At 36.4% G+C, this 19,715-nt stretch overlaps 2 protein-coding genes across 3 annotated transcripts; one reads left to right on the top strand and one right to left on the bottom strand.

Moving 5' to 3' along the window:
• Window positions 1–512: 512 nt before the first annotated feature.
• On the top strand, window positions 513–12,268 carry TMEM263 (transmembrane protein 263). 2 transcript variants are annotated; one of them, XM_015812842.1, is made up of 4 exons: window positions 513–636; window positions 3,091–3,128; window positions 7,071–7,140; window positions 8,849–12,268. In XM_015812842.1, exons 3-4 carry the CDS (start codon window positions 7,077–7,079, stop codon window positions 9,133–9,135), a joined length of 351 nt encoding a protein of 116 aa, XP_015668328.1. In that variant the 5' UTR covers window positions 513–636; window positions 3,091–3,128; window positions 7,071–7,076; the 3' UTR covers window positions 9,136–12,268. The 2 variants fall into 2 exon arrangements, with proteins under 2 accessions (XP_015668328.1, XP_015668327.1); XM_015812841.1 differs by lacking the exon at window positions 513–636 and adding an exon at window positions 1,631–1,853.
• Window positions 12,269–13,037: 769 nt separating this feature from the next.
• MTERF2 (mitochondrial transcription termination factor 2) lies at window positions 13,038–14,338 on the bottom strand. The gene has a single exon (XM_015812845.2). The coding sequence runs from the start codon at window positions 14,301–14,303 to the stop codon at window positions 13,122–13,124; it is 1,182 nt and encodes a 393-aa protein (XP_015668331.1). The 5' UTR covers window positions 14,304–14,338; the 3' UTR covers window positions 13,038–13,121.
• Between the last annotated feature and the right edge of the window lie 5,377 nt (window positions 14,339–19,715).

Genomic DNA, 19,715 nt, shown 5'->3' with positions numbered 1-19,715 from the left:
CTATATGGCTGGCAAAAACTCCTTGACACCAGATCATGTCATAACGTCGTCCTTTTCTTCCTTCGGGTCTCTCCCTTGCCTTTAGCAACTTCAGGCAAAACCGGATCATAATTCATAGCGGACACAGTTGCACTTATTGAACTTCAGCCTGACACGCAGCTGTCAGGAGCCTACTTGAGAGAAGGGATAATAATTTGCAACGAGCTCAGGTCGTTATTCAATATCCTTGCCGTTAACTTCCAGCCGCGCCGCGGCAGGGCGCTCAAGGTGAAGCAAGAAGCAGAGGGAAGAGGAATTATTGACCGCTGCTGTCAACTTCATTCCTGCCATTGGCTCCTTAGCATCGCTCTCGGAAGAGGAGGAAGAGAAGAACAAGAAAGTGGAAGCGGAGGAGAGGCAGTCCAGTTCTCAGACGGCCCGGTCGGGCTCAAGCGCCTGCGCGCCCCTCCAGAGCCCCGCCGGGGGGCGCGGGGGGCCGGCCTGGGGCGGGTTCTGCAGGCGGGGACGAGCGAGGTGCGTAGGGCGCCACGTCGGCAAGCGCTGAAGAAGCAGCCGCCAAGGGGTCGGAGTCGATTCGGGCTTGCCTGGTCAAGTCCTCCGACGTGCTGAACCTAGCGGCGCGGACATCCCAGCGAGGTGAGTTTGGAAAGTGGCCTCCTCGTCTCCAGCCTCCTCTGGGCTTTGCGCAGAAAATGCGGGGTGGAGTTGCCTGGGGCATCTTCTCCACCCCTTTCCTTCCGGGGTGGAAGAAGAACGGGACGGGGGCCTGTCGCCTGCCCTGCTCCCCTCCGCGGCTCGGCGAGGCCGGGGTCTCTTGCCGGCTGGGGCCGCGAAGGTGGGAGCGAGACGGGATGGGGGCGCAGGTAAAAGACCGCTTTTGGGCACAAGGGAGCCGAAACGCTGTCCGTGCAAAATTGGCCCCAGAACTGTTCTGGATGTGGACGAAAGGTGCCATCCCTAGAACAAGGGGGAACGTGAGAAGCCCACTGAGGACAAGGGGACCGCTCTTGGAGTTGTTGGGAAAGGGAAAGCCTCAAGCAGGGAGTTGTGGTTCTTCCCTGATCTTGACCGAGCAGCCGTGCGCTCCCAAGGTTCCCAGGGGAGCGTTGCAGCGTTCGGGGGGGGGGGGGAATATTCTCCCGAGGGCAATTTCCTCGGATCGCCGCCTTCCAGCGGAAATCGAGAAAGCTCGGATCAATGTAGAAGCTCCCTTTAATGGCGTTGTCGGTAGATCTTAACTGTTTAAATACCCACCAGCCTTCCCTGCAGAGCCAGTTTCAGCAACATTGGCTGCTGCTTTGATTGGAAGGAAAGGAGGAGAGAACGGAGGGGGGGGGATTAATGCAGCGTCTAGAGGTTTTCTCCCCCGGGAAGAGAGCAAGGCACGCTCAGTCCTGCTAAGTGCGGGTGCAGAGAGAGGTAAAAATAGGTTACGCAGGAGAAAAGGCAGAAGTGTGGCCAGTATGTTCTGGCCGCGGATATTTAGATTTTTTGGGTTCAACGTGGAAGAGCCCGCGAGGAGGTGGGGAAAAGAGGCCAGGCGGCACGTCAACAGCAGTATGGCTCCAGGTTCTTGCGCCTGCCTCCTCTGCCACGTCACTGCTGCGTGCCATCCATCAGCCCTTTGTGTCTGCTGGGCCCCCATTTGGAGCCCTTTGCAACGGGGAGGCTGGCTGCTGTTTACGCTTCTGTTCCTGAATGTGTTTTCAGGTTTGGTCCCGGTGGGGAAGATTATTATTACTCTCGGTGGAAAACAGGGTTGGGTATAATGCATGTCCACGGATTGTCAACTAGCTCATTGGATGCTCTGAAAATTAATAATGCGCCTTCATTAGATAGTTTACTATATGCGTGTAAGTATATTCCTGCTTTTACTCTGTAACGCCGAAATTGTAAAGTTATTTAATATGCAAGTCAACTTTGCCTCGATAGTGTGTGGGTTCAGAACTCTTCCAGGATAGTAAAGTGCCTCAATTTTAAATTAAGCATTGAAATGTATGTTTGACAGAAAGGAGTGGGAATGTTCTTCTTTAAAATAGTCTGGGGCCCCTACACGTTGTTGGGCAACAGCCACCCAATATCATAAAGTTAAATTATCAGCTGGGGAGTTGCATGGTAAAGCCCACAAAAAGATGCAATAATAAAATAAGAAATTCTCCAAGCTCTTTGGAAACATTGCTTTCCCTTGTAGGAATGATGAGGAATTTTAAAATGGTTCTTTGAATTAAGTTTGGCAAATTTCTAAAGAGAAACAAAATGGCTTTCATTTTAATATTCTAGTAATTTGCTTTTCTAATTTTACTCATAAGTTGTCTTGATAAAATAATGAAGAAATATTGTATTGGACTTCTCTTGGTATTGAAAATTTTTATTGAACTGCTCTTCATTGTATAATGCAGCTTTCTCCAACTTTATGCCTAAAATGTCTTGGATTACAATTTCTGGAATTGCCAGCCAACAATTATAAAGGTTCAACACATCTGGCTACCACAAGGGCAGTATGGTAGCAGTAATACTTTAGTTGTCCCCAAGTATCAGCTGCTATGACTGCAAACTCTTTTCTAGGTGCAAGGAATGAAATGAGATTTACAGTTCTGTTTTAGTAAGAATGAACACAATAATCAGGATTATTAAAATAATGATAGCCATGCAGATCTCTGTACAATGATAGTTAGGCCTGAATCTGTTTTCAGATTTCGTGAAAACCGAACATTGTGAATATGTTTCTTACAATCTAACGGGATTGCTGGGAAGAATCTGAACAGCCATATAATTCTGAGCAAATGTTTAAAATGTTTGTATGCTGCTTTAAAACAATTGAAGCACTATATAATTAATATTCACTAAAGCGATTAAAGATCATTATCTAGTATTTTGCTTAGGATATCTGAAAATATTTTTTATGAATCCAGAATCTTCATTCTCAAACTAGTTAATTAATGGTTGCTTGCAAATATTTTTCTGGAAGATATGTTCACCCTTCACATAATTTGAGTTGAGTCTGTGTTGTATTTGGATTTCTTGCACTGTAACATTTTGATAAATCTTTTTATTAAAAAAATTTATATAATTTTCTTTGATTTTATATAGAAAAATCACACTGGGATATTTCAATACAGTAACATTTGGTAAGTATGGATATTAATAAAGTGTGTTTACAAATAATAAAGTGTGTAAATACAAATATTTACAAAAATACTCAAGGTAAAACTTCAGTCAAATATTTTATTGTTGCATAGTGTAATACTCATCCTATCTACAAATATGAAGAATTCTTTTGCAAAAGTTTGGGTAGGAAACGTCTCCTAGAAATGAGAAATGAAACAAAATAATATTTTGGGTTTTATATGTTATTTGAATTTATTAGCTATCCAAAACCAAAGGACTTGGGCAATCTAAAGAATTCATATTGTTTCCTATTTATGCTATAAGATTTTTGTGTTATGGATGAGAGAAGGGATGAGGCAAGTGTGAGTTCATAGCTGAATAATGTTAACTATAATTAGACTTTCAACAGATATGGGAAAGAATCTACAGGATGTAAAGATGATTGTTGTGTTTGTGCTAAAATGAGCAGAGAAAATAAAGGATCATCTTTGCATGATTGAAAGATGGCAGACTTTCCTGAACAACATTGTCAAATTTATTTGTTATACACCAGGACATATAAATGGATTGCACATAATTTTCTACATGTTATGTAGTCATTATAGCATGTAAAGGCCATGTGCAGAAGCAGAGAAAGGCACATATTTAATTTTCAAGTACAATTTTCCACCGTGTAACTATATTCTACTAGAGCTCAGCGGTGCTTCGGATTTGATTTGGGAGAAGTTCTTTAGACCCTGTGAGAGCTTGAATACAGCCCTTGTCTATGGCTCATTAAAGCAGTTGTGCTTTTTTCCAGAATCATGCATCCTAGAAAAAGACAAGGCTACTTTAATGGATCACAAATGTTGCAAATGTTTCAAAACACCTTTCCCAAATCAGTTTGAAGCATTACACAGTCCTAGATTCCATTTTACCCTTCCCGGTTTGACATTCTTCAACTGAGTTGGGACTGCAACTCTCAGAATCGCTCCACTGTCTGCAGGTTTCTCTAACCTATTTGTGTATCATTGCAAAATTATTAAATAAAAATATTAGCTCTTTCAGGAGATTGTTATTTGCTACAATAAATAGGAGAATTTAGCATTTTTTTATAATTTGGTATTTGTAATTGCAATTGCATTATTAGGCTGCATAGCAATAATGAGGTATATATTAAAGTGTTGCACAGCTGCCTGTTTTTATCGTTACATCAAAATATCCCAGAGGGAAAGATGCTTCTTCATTAAGCATGTAGGTTAAAAATAGCAATTGAACAACTGTGTTGCTAAAGGAACACATTACCAGATACTACATTGTCTAAGCTATAGTTATTGAATTGGTTCAGCAGTTTTTCTAGAAGATATATCTTGTTATATATATTGTTTTTGTTGACTTAGGTTAAACTTTTGGGGTGGTTGTGCAACTTAAAATTGATGTCATTTAATTAGAAGAAAATAAGATGAGGGAACTTGTCATTCTGAAACAATATAACTAGACATTATATAAAATAGGTATGAAGGTTACGGTACATGAAATATAATTTTGATTTATATTGTATAAATCTGTAGAAATTATTTTAAAAATATTCTAATCATAATTGGCTACTTACTAAATTTTAGAATTCAATATTTGCCTGACTATTGGTTTTAAAAAGCTAAAATAGATTTTGAGCCATACTAAAATGATAAACTTTGCCATTGACTTGTTATTCTAATCTAGACAACTAACAGTACTTAAAAAAACACTCTATTCTTCAATTCTTGCTGTCTTTTTACAGAAGGAAGAAATCTGTAAAAGGCTTTTATAGCTCTGTCTATTTAATTCTTCAGAGTATGTTAAAGAAAAACTATGCTGAGACAGCAATGGGAAGGACATAAAACAATCCTACCCAATTCTGAAATAGCTTTGTTCCCTATGCCATCTGTCTGGTAAACTCGCAAGATTTGTTTTTCTCGCCATGCACATGTATACATAATCCGAACTAGACTGTGTTGATTTTCTGTGTCATATAATATATAATATATAATATATGTGGGTATATGCATAATTCTGTATTTATTTTTGACATATTTATGTAGTATATATTGGAGGTGGTGACCCTTTAAGAGCTGTATGCAATGAAATTTCATTTTAACGTATGCTGATTAGTGTACATTCAAAGTGACAATAAAGTTAGTATTCTATTCTAATTCACCTGTTAGCATCAGGTAAATCATGTGACCTTTTAAAATAGCTCAAAAAGCAAGGTAATGCTATTGTATTCTAATTTAAGGACAGGAAGTGGAAACTATTGTTATGTCCTGTTAAACCTGTAGGCAGTATACAGTTATTCATAGTGAATTCTATTTTCCATGTTGAGAGTTAGGTTAATACCACATTACTTGGCGAAATTCCATATGAACTTGATAATCCTGAATAAGGTTCATGAAAGATTTCTCCAGGGTAGTACTTCCCCTCAGCCTTATTGAATTGGCTCTGTAATCAGATGTTACTTAACAGTATTGCTTGTGCAATGCTTTCATGTGGCAATCTGATTTGTATAAGGATAGGCCATTTCAGATTGCTGACATCTTTATCTTGAATGAAACAGAAATGAAATTTTCTAAATTGAATAGTTGAGTCATCTTTAGATGTAAATCCTTTCGTTATTTTAAAATATTACATGGTTATTATAACTTTAATGATACATTATTCACTGAATGTATTTTCACCTTGAGACTGAACTTATTATGTGCTTTTACATTTTACACAATTAAGTCAAAGTCCTAATTCCAACTCCAACGTTACTTCAGTATTCTTAATGTGTGCATTACAATTTATTGTAGTGATACATTAATAAATGATATAACCACAGTCTTAATTTTTTCACATACTAATCACTTGATATTCAAGATAATATAGGCCCAATTGTTCTCTAATTATTAAAATTACAGAAGGTGTTGAGAATGAGGATAGCCTATCTCTTTTTCTTATTTAAAAGAAGAAATCAGTTCTAAATTTGTTAAAATATTATATAAGGATTTACAGTAAAAGATCTTGATTCAAGCAATTATATTTGTGGCTTGATTTACAGCTTTTCACTATTACAGCACAGCTGAAAATACAGAATTATTATTTCCTTACCTCTTGTAAGGCAGGCTTTAAGAAATTCTTCAACCGACAACAGTTGTTCAAAACAAGAATGCAAATTATACTGACTCTGAATTAGATAATACTTTTTCTTTTCCACATTAAAGCTTACATCCTAGGACTTGAAAGAAACACTGGAAGTTGCACATTTTTGCTTAGCCTGAGTGCCTCTAGTACAGTCATGGTGAACCTTTTGGGCTTGGTGTGTCAAAAATTCATAAAATGCATAACTTGACTCGGCTGGCATTTCATATACATACAAACTAAACAAAAGAGGAATAATTCTCTATCTCCTTCCTCATTGGTCCCCTAGCACCGTTCCCCAGGATCTGCCATGCATCGCTTACCTTTCTGTTAATAGGTCCCTGCAGCCTATCCAAGGCTTCTCCGGGTCTCACAATGTCTTCATTTTTGAAGCGGCTTCGGAGAATGCTCTTCTGCAGCCTCTTGCAGCCTCCGGAAACTATGTGAAAGCATGTCCTTTTCTCATAGGATTTTTGGAGGCTCCAGTGGCCACTCAAGAGCATACCCCATTTTTGCCCAAACTTAGAAAATCACATGATAGCTAGACGTGCTTTGAGAATAATTGTCGGATGTTGGTGAATGTAGGTATAAGAACTGGCATATTACCCAAAATATTGTGGCATGCCAGCTTTGAGCTGCCTTACGTCTGCCATCAATGCTTTAACATATTAGTTCTTCACATCCATAAAGTATTGTATTGGTGATTGGACTGCCATGGAAAACGTGTCCCAGAATATGATTTAATTGACTTGCTAGTGAGCAACTTTTCAAAGGAACATTGAAAAGAGCCGGTATAACCTGGATTCTATACATTTCTGATTTTTAAGGCAATAATGAGCCAGACAGAGAACAATGAGCAAGAGATTCCTCCATATCTTAACAGTGAACCCCCAGAAGGTACATTTTACAATAACAGTACTGTTTATTCAAATATGGTGCGGTAAACTGTTCTTTTTAAATCGTTATTCTATTCTCCACAAGCAGACTTTAACTTCATGATCAAAGCTGATTTTATAAATTACAAAAAGAATAACTTTTTTTTAACTTTTAAAGACATGTTTGTTGTGTTTTGCTTGCTTAAGGATAATTTGGTCACACAAGACCCTCAAAGCAAATTCATGGCAACACACTGAATTACTAGTCTGCCTTTCTCATGATTAAATACCTAAGCTAATACAATTAAAATAACCTATGTTTATGCAGAATCTGAGTTATATTAATATGTTGCACTCCTAATATATTGTCTTTTTAAAATAGCTTTTTATGACTTACATGCGATATTGCTGCAGAGAAAGGAGCACTACTTTGTGCAGCTTGGTTTTGAACCAAATGATTTGTTAACCTGTAATTGCAAGGAGATAATTTATTTACACAAATGAAATCTGTCCTATTCAGACTTCCAGGGCAGTCTTGCTTTTTTCAGAATCTCTGTCATCATTAGTCTTCCATTCACATGGAAGGTAATTGTATACCTGCTTTCCACTCTCAGAGAACGGTTTTACTATTGATTAAGAGAGGTTAACACATAAGATGGACAAAATATGTTTGTCAAAATATGTTTTCTTTTTTTCATTTTGGATACATAGACTCTCTCTCTCTCTCTCTCTCTCTCTCTCTCTCTCTCTCTCTCTCTCTCTCTCTCTCTCTCTCTCTGTGTGTGTGTGTGTGTGTGTGTGTGTGTGTGTTTCTGGCTCTGCTGATTGTGGTGGACAGTAGCTCAGCTATGTCTGAATAGCCATAAGCTATTTTCACTTTAAAAAAAAAAAAAAAAAGATTTTTCGTTGGAAAGCATTCAATGGATGTGATTTTTTCTGAAAAAGCCGTCTCCTTTTTTTAAATTGCATGATAATATATTTTATAAAGATTCCAAAATTCAGATTTTTCAGTTAGATTTACCTCTAACTTCTGAAATAAATTGAACTACAAGTTCAGTTATGAAACAGGAGTGATGAAAGAAGTGAATGAAGTGTTGCTGTTTTTTCTGCTATCCTGGAAATGTCCTTGCTTCTTACTAGTGCTAGAAAGCATAATATGCTATAAATGGCTATAATGTTGAGTTCACCTTTTAGGAATAAATTTTAATATGGTATGTCAGATATCTAAGTGGTCCCTGACTGGAATTAACAAATTATGATGAGTTATAATGTAATTTCCTGACTTTGGCTCAGGTGATGTATGAATATATTCATTGTGCCTTATAGATAATGATTTATAATTTGCCATTTTATTGGTCAATGTGCCATAATTAAAACAACCCATAGTTTAGCGTATTTGAACCCAGCAAATGGTTATCAGTTCTGTACTGGTATCTCAAAAGAGCCTGCTCCAAAATAATTTTTTATCCTGTAATTAGTAGACAAAAATGCTGAATCCCTTAATAATTATAATAATTTAAAAAAACCAAAACTCTTTCAGAACTTTCTTTCCCATTGTTAGAAAATATGGAGACTCTTGCTATTCCCCCACCCCCAAATGCTCCTCTGCTGGTGATAGATCATAGGAAAGAGTTGTAGAGCAAAATTTCACTGGGACTTTCATTTGCAAGTGATGCTTTTCTACCATATTTAAACTAATTCTGAATACTGACACTGTTTCTCTTCCTTAGATTCAGTAAAAGATCATCCACAACAGCAGCCTGGCATGCTTACCCGGGTGACTGGTGGCCTCTTCAGCATAACTAAGGGAGCTGTCGGTGCCACAATTGGTGGTGTAGCATGGATAGGAGGGAAAAGCTTTGAAGTGACCAAAACAGCAGTCACAGCTGTGCCTTCCTTGGGAGTGGGATTAGTTAAAGGAAGTGTTTCAGTTGTGACAGGAAGTGTTACAGCTGTAGGATCTGCTATCTCAAGCAAAGTGCCTTTAACTGGGAAGAAAAAGGATAAATCTGATTAAAGAGATTCAGAACTGTTTGTATGAGAACCTTGTGTAGCTATGGGATCTACACGATTTGGATTGCTGTAAGGTCACCAATATGGAGGAATATCTAAAGAACTGAAAGAATTACTTTCTCCTACGAGGGACATAAGCAGTATCACAGAAACTTTAGATTTCTTCAGGAACTTGTCTGGTGAAATGTTACACTTGATTTTAAAAAAAGGAATCAAGTACTGTACATGGATCTGAAGGAGTGGCTCATGTTTGAACATTAATTCACTTTTCAAAACCTTGAATTAAAAATGTGAAAATAGAAGTGAAGGGAATGACTTGGCAAAAAGTTAAGCACTTCACAGTTCTGATGATATAGCTTCTTTTAAAATAATTTTAGCATTAAAGTGCTTAAATATTAGCCTGATTATGCCCTTAATTGGTTGCCTCTGCCATACAGATACATTGATGTTCTAGCTTCAAGCCTATGATGTCTATATTTTTTGGAAAACAGTCCTTAAATTCCCTATAGAGTCCTTATGTATCTTTGCTTTTTCAAACTATTTTTATACACACTAAATTCTTTAGAAGTCAACTGTCACAAGGGTGTGTTTGTGTGTGCGCACACGCATGTATAGTATATTGAGTCAAATCATTCATGCCTTATGGTGAAAAACAATCTATTTTTTACTTAGAGAACCTTTTAAAGTTTTTGTAATGTCTGTCATTTCAAAGCAGTCTGTAGAAGGAGTTTTACACTTTTTTAATCTGTTGATACTGACAAAGAAAGACTGCTAAATCTCAGGTGTAGCTTACTGATGTTCTCACCTGCAAAATGAAAAGCCCTTTATGTTTTTAGGTTGCTCAACTGAAAATTAATTCCAAGTTTACATTAAGACAATATTGAGTAACTTTCCGCTGTAAAATAAAAACACTTCTGTGATTTATAGCCTCAAGGTACAAATGTGTACGATCTTATTTCCTGAGTACATAATGCAAATACAGCAATTGCTGTTGCTGTGCATAATCTGTTTACTCGAGTATCGCCCATTATCACTAGAGATTTTGTAGAAGTTGATGAATTATGTTTTACATTTTCAGTGATAATTAGCATAAAAATATTTTATACAAATAATACCTCAGCAGGTAGGTTTGCTGAATGGCACCCATGACCAATAATGATAAAAACAAGTGATTTACAGAGAAACGTATTTCATGCATACAGTTTCAAAGTTTTCTGAGCAAGACATACAGTAGATACATCTCTTCCTGTCTTCTTCCTAATCCCTAATCCATTAAATCAGGATAGGTAGTTCTTTGTACTCAGTGGGCTATATTGTGGATTTATTGGATTGATATCTTTCAGTTTTGTTTAGAAGCTCTTTAGCATGTTTCTATTGACTTTGTAGCATTTTGGTAGTCCTTAAAAAAGACTGAAGTTCACATGATTATTCTGTATGCAATGTTTCTTAAAATATATGTTGAAAACATGCAAATCTGGTTGGAATAGTTGTGATTATAAACACTAAATTAACAGATGATGTCTTGTAAAAGTAATGACCAAAAACTCTCCCTTGTCTAAAATTACATATTCATAAATTAAATTAATTCGATATAATTTATTATATTGTTGCAATTTGTATTTTACCTGCCAAAGATCCATAGCTCAGTGATAAGAGCATATATTGTTCATGGAATGGATTTATATTTAATTCTTAGCATCTCTAGTTGAAAAGAATTATCAATACTGTGCTGTTGGTAACTGACTTGGATTTGCTAAACCACTAGCTTGACAATATCAAGCAACATCATATGCTCACCAGAACATAGAATATTTTTATGGCCCAAAGGCATCATTAAAGCTTCAACTAAAAAAAATATATAAAACAGATTTTATAATACCATATGAACTAGGAGTGAGTTTGTAAATAGTATTTAATTAGGAGACTGGATTACAATAACAATGTGCCTAGATTAGAGAGTTTATCAGACAATCTTCATATTGGATACCTTGGCTAGCATTTAGATACTCTTGTCATTTTACTACTCAACCATTCCCTAATAAATGTGTATCTTAAAGCATATGTAAAAAGAATAAAATGTGTATGCGTTCTTTTTAGAAATGTTTACTAAAGGTTTTAGTGTTCTGAACACCTGAATGGTTTGCATATGGAAATTGTATTTATAGAAGGATTAGCCACAGGCATAAAAATTACAAACATATTGATGTACATTAAGAACTGACATTTGATATTTCTTTGACGTTGACTTTTAATGATAAAAGATCTTAAGGTATAGTATCTGGATTAATGTGCTTAGAATAAGGAATAGAGAAATCTAGTATGGTAAGGTGCCAATGTCAATATGCCTCAGCAGGCATCTCTCTTAGCATCCATCAGATTCCTTATCCCTCCCTGTTCATATCAAGCATGTTTGGAAAATTGTATTTTTCATTGAAGCAAATCTCATTGTGCTTTCTGATAAATGGATGCCTTGTAACATTCCCATGCCAACTACTTTGTGAGATGCTGTCAAGATAAACCCATTGATCCCATAAAGTGTCTTTTTACTGATGGACAGAATGACATAATGAAATATTACCCTCATTTTTTGTATTGATTCTTGATTGCATTATCATTCAGCATTGAGTTGAAGAAACTACTTGGGGACAATTGAGTGGAACCTATGAAATCAAGAATACTAAACTCCAGGGCCTCATCCCATTTCTGTACATTGATTTCTTTTTAAATGCATGAATTTTCATGTAGTTCTTAATATTATAGTTGTCATGCTTGATATTTAGGAAAAAAAATAGCATAGTTAAATAAATATAGTATGTGCTACGTGCAAATTCAAAGCTAGGCTTTCTATGTAGTTGTGAGATGTGCCATTCTGTTCCTTGTGTCTTCATTCCTACAATCATTGAATTCATATGTACCAGGTTGATTCCAAATTATTTAAAATGCCACAGAGAATATTGATAAAATAGATCATGCATATACTCAAGATCTGTGAAAGAAAAAGGTTATGTGGTTACTAAGACATGACACTGATTTGATGGCACACAATAGTCAAGGAGGTATTTCTAATTAGCAGGAATTACATATCACTTAATTATGCATAATCTAACCTATTTATACAATAAACAATATATTCTCAATATGTTTAAATTTTATTTTAAATATTGCAAAAAGCAAGCATGTTACAACTTAAACCAATGCTGGGTGCATCTTGTCATCAGGGCAGAAGTTTAAAACTCGTCCTTTCCTTTCCTAGATAATTTATATATTTTGTTGACAATCCTATAATAATCTTACATAAACTATTTCCTATTCTGTTGCTTACATGTTAAATATAATGTAGTGTTAAGCAGCAAAAAAGGACAATTGTAATTATCAAAGGACGAGCCACCCAGAGTTACCTTGTAAGGAGATGAGTGGCATAGAAATTTAATAAATAATTGCTATTATGAAAAATTAAAATGTTGAGATTTACAAAAACACCTCTATGATTAAAAAAATCTACATTTATACAGGATGCAGAAAATAAAATATTTCCTCTTAAGTGAAAGACCTTTAGATGCAAATAAAGGTACTACTTCATGAAACTACAGAATCCCATCTCACATATATTTGTTTTGAAGAGAAATTGAATCCATGGAATATAGGGCTATCTGTAGTTTCTAGGCACAATTGCTATGGATTACTTTCACATCAGAAAAAAATGCCTTTTAATATTAGTTCCTAGAGAACATGAGCAGTGGCTGCTTCTGGACCAGTGTCTAACTTGTAGGTTTCACACAGAAATGTGGTTGGCCACTGTAGGAACAATGTTAAATCAGACAGGCTTTTAGTTTGATCCTATAAATTCCATGACTGTCGCATGTTTAGAAACACTGATTCAGAAAAAAAGGCCTGAATACAAATTCATTTTTTAAGTAGCAGTTACAGCCAATTTATTTGAATGGTGAAAGACAAACTGGTCCTGTCATTTTATTAAGCAGGTTCTGGAAACTAATCTTCAATATTCAAAGGAGCAACTGGATTATATATGGGTCTCTCACTTTTTGCTTGTATCTTTCCATAAGTAGTTTCAAAATCTTTTTTTGTTCCATTGAGATATTGTATAGTTCCATTCTTCAGACTGTATCCTAGGGCATCTAATTTTTTAATCCTATATTGAATTATCTCTGTTGATAATTCTAATACAGCGGGTGACTCTTTAATTTGTTCTATAGAAATTCCCTCCTTCAATAGTTCATCTAGCCTTTCTTTCAGAACTGGAGCTGAATAATAGAGAAGGGCAGGGCACTGTAATATTAGCTCTTTTAATTCTTGATCATTGCAGTTGAAGATGGTCTTTGAAAACAAAAGACTACTCTGCATATTGCTAGGGTTAAGTTGAAAAATAAATCCTTTGAGCTTGGACAATAGGCTTAGAACTTCAGAATCGGTGAAGTGATTGTTTTGAAGAAACTCCAGGTTTTCTTGGACAGTAGTAGAAGTATTTAAGAAAATAAATGGATTTTGACTCAATAATTTCAGCAGCCAGTTTTTCAAATTTTCCTGTGAACCACCTAGTCTTAAATAGTTTCTTTGCAGAGTTTCTATCATATGCTTATTCTTCTCAACAGGATTGTAAAAAATATTTGATGCACTTGTTAACAACCGGCAGATGATAGCATTCTTCAGCCCCAATGCTTTCAAGAATCTAATGTTCGCCTTCTGATTTTCATAATGTTCAACATTAAAAAAAGCATCTGGAAACCGTTTTATTAACTCCACTAACCGCTTTTCATTTTGACAGACAGATAACCACAAATCTCTCTGACAAGTGATATTGGTAGGACTACAAAGAATGGCTTCAGGACAGCATTCAAAAATATGTGCTACTGAAGGTCCATCAGCTCCAATTGTTTGCAAAATATTAGCTATTTCTTTGATGTATGACACCTCTTTTGACAGCACCCATGGCTTCAGTCTACGGATTTTCTTTATATCCACAGATAACTTGGACAGATTTTCTACAGTGACTTTATTCTCCTTTCCTAAAGAAGTATCACTTGCATATCTCAAATGCTGTAAAAGGTGTCCATTCTTTGTTTGATACCAGAAGACTGATAAAGCTGGCAATATTAGGCAGGGCTGAGATCTAGCCAAAAATTGCATATAGAAATTTGGGACAATATAAGCCATTTCATTTTATGGTCAAGCGCCACATCAGGAAAGGCCTGTAAGAACCAAAGCATAAGACATTAATTCGAACTTGGAAAAAAGCAAGAAAAATAAATCTCAATAATCATAATCCCAGATACATGACTAGAGTATGCAACATTTTTCCTCAATTGATATTTATTCAAGCAAAAATGATAATATAATGTAGCCGACAGGATTTATCTGGAAGACTATATACTATTATATCTCATCATGACTTTTAATTGGGTGGAAGGGTGCATCCATAGAGCTACAATTTTTGAACCAAAGCACCTCAAGTGGGCTAATTTACAGAATATGTCCAAAATCCAGGATCAATGATTTCTGAGGGAATGAAATTTGGGTACGCTAGGGCTGCTTCATTACTACTGACTGCGGCTATGTTACTACTAAAATGGTCACATGATCTTCATTTTGAACATTCCATGACAGTTTCCCAGCCAGTTTGGCAATCCCTCACTCCCTCTTCCCCCCAGCAGCAGCCACTTAACTGCCTGCTGGGGAGGTTTCCAATATTCCCTGTCAAATTCCCATAAGGAAACCCAGTGGGGAAGCTGGCAGGAAGTCAGAAGTAAATTCTGCTCCAGCTGCTTTTTTGCCCATCCTTGGTCATTCTGTTTCTCTGCTTAAGTAAGGAAATATCTCTGAAAGGAGGACCCAGTGGGGCATGGATTGCCTTTCTCTTCAAATAAAATTCTATGATTGTGATACAATTGATGAATTCCTCCCCAATTGCCTCTTAAAATATTTTTGCCTATTTAATAAAAATCCTGACCTTCCCATTCCATTCAAATTAAATTATGTGAAAGCTTGCTTTGGATTGCAATGGTATACAGATGATAACTAAATGTTAAGTAGCAGCAAAGGTCCAAACAGACATATTTCTTTTGTTGTAATAGTGTATGTAGGTAGCAAACAAATCTGAACAAAATAACACCTCTGTACTTTTATTCCTGCCTTATTTCCTCTTTGATCACACAGCTCTGCCTGCCAGGGAAAACAGGGAAAAGAGTATGAAAACAAATAAAAGACTAGTATGAAAACAAATAAAAGACTAGAAACAACTGTTACCAGGTAGCTTTTCTTATTGTATGTCTAGCAGCTTTCTTCTTTTTGCCAATATTTTTGAAGGTATTTTCAGACTTTTTAACCATTGTTACACATAGTGGCATTATGCCATCTTTAAGTGGGAAGACTTACATTTTTAAAAATGTAAAATAAAACTTTCCTCAAATCAGACTCAAATACTGGTTCCTATGTGGACAGGTAATATGAATTTCTTAATAATAAAATTAGTTTTAAAAAAAATATTTTTAATATTATCTACATTTCTGGAGGTTCCTGGGATTTTTTATTCAAATACCAACTAACCAACCCACCCATTCCACTGAGTGTTATGTTCCTATATTAAGAGCATTTGATAGCATTAAATCAAGATATATCAACTGGTTGAGATTTCCTCCTTCCCGTTTTTATTAACTAAAGCATTTCAATTTTTCCCGTAAAAAACGTTGATTTCAGTTTAAAACGGCAGCCGCAGATAATAAACAAGTGACAACGACTACACGTGCACCGCACCCCTAACCATGTTTAACTCAATCCTGCGTTATTCAACCTAGCTGGCGACCCTAAGCGTTTAAATCAGTGTTTCTCAACCTTGACAATTTTAAGGCATGTGGACTTCAACTCCCAGAATTCCACAGCCAGCAATGCTGGCTGTGGAATTCTGGGAGTTGAAGTCCACATGCCTTAAAATTGTCAAGGTTGAGAAACACTGGTTTAAATCACGCAGCCAGGGATCTCAAATTGGGGACGGAAGGCAGCCAGGATTGTTTGCGATTGCAATGCGCCGAAAATACCAGCAGGAGCTCGACGACACTAATTTTGCGAACGAAATGAAGCGTCTCGACACTGGATCGAGTCTTGCCTTCCTAGGTAAAAAGACTGTGGAGCTTCGAGGCGACAGGTTCCGGAGAAACGACATCCGTGCAATAGAGTGCATCTACCCCTGATGCAAATGCAATAGGCTCGCCACGTCCTACCTAGAAGCAGCCGGCCCTGACCCTGCCCCAGGCAAACTAGCACGCCTTGTCCCCCTTCCTCTTTTGACCCAGCACCGCCCTCCTCCTCCCCTCTCCGAAGACGGACAAACCCCAGAGGTTTCCTAGCCAAGAAGCCACCGTGAGTCACGCCTTACCCGGGGTGCCAGCTGCAGAAACTAGGTTGCTGGCGTCACAGGCCGTCTTCCTGAGCCATACCAATACCCGAGGTGGGGGAGTTACGATGGTAGAACAAACCATTTCCGATTCAGCTTAGTGGCTGTATTCAGGTGCTTTTAAATCGTATATTTTACAAATTCAGACGAGTTTTTGAACTTTTTAAAAGATTTATTCTAATATTAGTTTTTGTATCTAAAAAGTAGGTGGTTTTTTTTTTACAGAAATGTATAGATGCGTTGAAATCTTCCCCCGCTTCTACTGCAGAGCCGCAGACCAAATATGACTTAATTTTTCCCCCTTATTCTGTGTTGTATGAACGTGCATTGTCTCCATCCAGCCTCCTCCCAGGAAGGAAGGAAGGAAGGAAGGAATCAGGACTTTCTCATTAGCAAAATTCCTTGCTGCCAATACAAATTTTTACGTCTTTGTATTGTTGTTGAAGCGGAACTAGCAAAGCGTGGTGTCACTCCCACAAAGGCTTGTCTATACTTTACAAAAACGATTTCAACAAGCCTTAGGATGTTTGTAAAGCAGCCGGATTGTATTGTGGGTTACTTTGTTTATGCTGAAGAATAACTTCACAGACGTACATTCGGATTGCAACATAAATTTTGCTAATAATTTAATCAGATGCATTTCCTGTTGTTAGTTACTTACTGTTTACATTGCAATATCTATCTACACAATAATTTATGGAATATTTTAGGAGCAAAAGTGAAGAGAACTTTGCTACCGAAATGTATATAATCAGAAAAATAATACAGAAAAGGAATATGATGTTATTAGAAGTTGTTTTGCTTTGTTTTTCTGTGGCGAGGAAGCCATTTGAAATCAAGGATGCCTTTCAGTGGCTGAAGAAGTAGCAGCATGCTAGGATTTCACAATAAGAATCAATTCTAATTAGAATTTCCATAGAGGAATTCCATGCTGGTTTATTTGACATAGTTTGGACACTTGGGAAAATTTCATAAGCCAATGCTGCAATTTATTATAATTTAGGAATGCAGATTTTAACGTTTTGCTCATAACGGACAGAAAAATAGGATGGAATTCACTAAGCCAAGGTCTGTAATGACCCTATCCATCAGTAGTTCTTCAACTTTAAAGTTTTATTTATTTGTTTATTTGTTTATTTATTTTATTTTCATCTAATATATTTGCACACGTGCATTCTAATTTCAAATAAATTTACTGTAGAAGGATACAGATGTTTTCTACACATGGCTGGAAGTTTAACTTGCCTCCATACCTTTCCAAATGTGCTAAACTTTATTTGAAGTTTTGGGGAACTGTGGCCTTAAAAGTAGCACATGGCCTTGTTTGTATCATAATGATCCAATGGAGTCAGCAATATTCCATTGCAAACATATCAAAGAATGCCCAATTTGGGCCTGACATCAATGGAACATGACTGGCGGGATAGTGGACCATAAGAACTTTCAAGTGATCATACAGGTATTTCTCCATGAGCCATACTGTATGTGATAGAACTCCAATATGCCAATGGTGCAAGGTTTCCACAATATCCTCCATCTCATGGCAATCAACACATGCTCTGTAGACTGCAACTTAAAACTGATAGTGGCTTCGGTTGGTTCATTTCATTGATACTGTAAAAACATTCATTGGACAATCATTTTTAATTTGCATCAAAAGAAAATAAAAATGTCCTTTCTGAATCCATCAAACATACAGCTTTGTATATAACTTCCTAATTTAAAAGTAATATATTTTTAAACCAATGTAATAGTCACAATACTAGATGTAGAGATTCTTATTATCGTAAAACTTAATTGTATAGGAGATTCAGAAAAGAATTAGACTATTGAGAAACTTAAAAAGAAACAAGCACATAATTAAAAACCCACACAATGCTAGCACCACCTTGCACTAACGTCATAACACAACTGTAACATAAGAAAATTATAGGTTTTATTATACTTCCAACTTTAAGATAATTTCATCTGTAGATATCTCTCCCTTCATGCTCTTTAAATAATGTTAGATGTTTGGCGTCATTGTGCTTAGTCACTTCTTGATTTCTGTCACTGGCCAATAGATATAAAATTCAATTAAAAAGTGATAGAATCCTTGCTACTTGTTACCTGCACAGCCAAATATTGAGATCTCTTATTCCTAGAACTTGATTGGAAATCCATGACTAGAAAGAAGCTTCCTAATTATTCTTATTAATATTTTATATATTCTATGTGAAATTGGAAATTATTACTATAACTTGACCAGGGTCATTCAAGACATTTTGCTTGCTTAGTCATAGAGCCCAATAGAGTCCACCTGTTTTCATGTGCTAAAGACAACAGGACTAGTAGTGAATCTTTATCTATTTTATGCAGTTTGCACAGAAGTGTCTGAATTTAATTCTCCAAAATCCCCTTTTCTGAGCTGGGAGCAAAGACCCTACCATTAAAATTACAACTTAAAAGTTACCGAATGACATTGGCAGGAGATTTGAAATAAATAGTATAAAAAATATTTTTATAGTATTTTTCTTTACCCAAGTTTTTTTCCCTTAAATGCAGCACAAAATGAGGTCATAGTAGTATCATTTGATTACAAGAAGGGAAGACTTCTTGAAAATTGGAAGTTTTCAGATGTTGTATGTCCTCGAATAAAGAATTCCACATAAACTGAAAAGATTGAGTACTCATGTCCAATAACTGCCCAGAGAAGTTTGAGATTGTTGATCTGATTTGGGAGTGGGGCAGGGTAATATGCATATGTTCCAACTGAACTGGAAATAATAAAAATGGAACAAGCCCATATTTATAAGCTATGTACAAGTAGACATACAATATAGGGTTTCCTAGCTGTACATTCCTATGTATGTATCTATTTTGTCTCTCAAGTAATTGTGCATGATTCTGCAGGTTGAATATATAGTTGAAAATACTCAGCTGAAAGCACTCAGTTGCAAATAGAGGAAGCTATTTCATGGTATCCCTTCCTTAAATTAATCTTGGATCAATTTCCCTTTGAAAGTGGAAAGTACTAGGGTTTTATGGTGGATTTATAATTATTCATTACATTTCAAATGAAGTGGCTAAGCAGAATTCCACAAAATACAAAGTAAAGTATGTGGGTAATATCAGATTTGCTGTCATATTCTTTTGCGTAATACAAGTCTTAACACTGATTTTTCAGTGCTATCGGGACA

This window comes from Protobothrops mucrosquamatus, unplaced genomic scaffold, assembly GCF_001527695.2.
Source record: "Protobothrops mucrosquamatus isolate PMUCROS unplaced genomic scaffold, P.Mucros_1.0 scaffold113, whole genome shotgun sequence".
Taxonomy (NCBI): domain Eukaryota; kingdom Metazoa; phylum Chordata; class Lepidosauria; order Squamata; family Viperidae; genus Protobothrops; species Protobothrops mucrosquamatus.
Note: the sequence above shows the minus strand (reverse complement) of the source record. Positions and strands in the feature narration are given on the sequence as shown.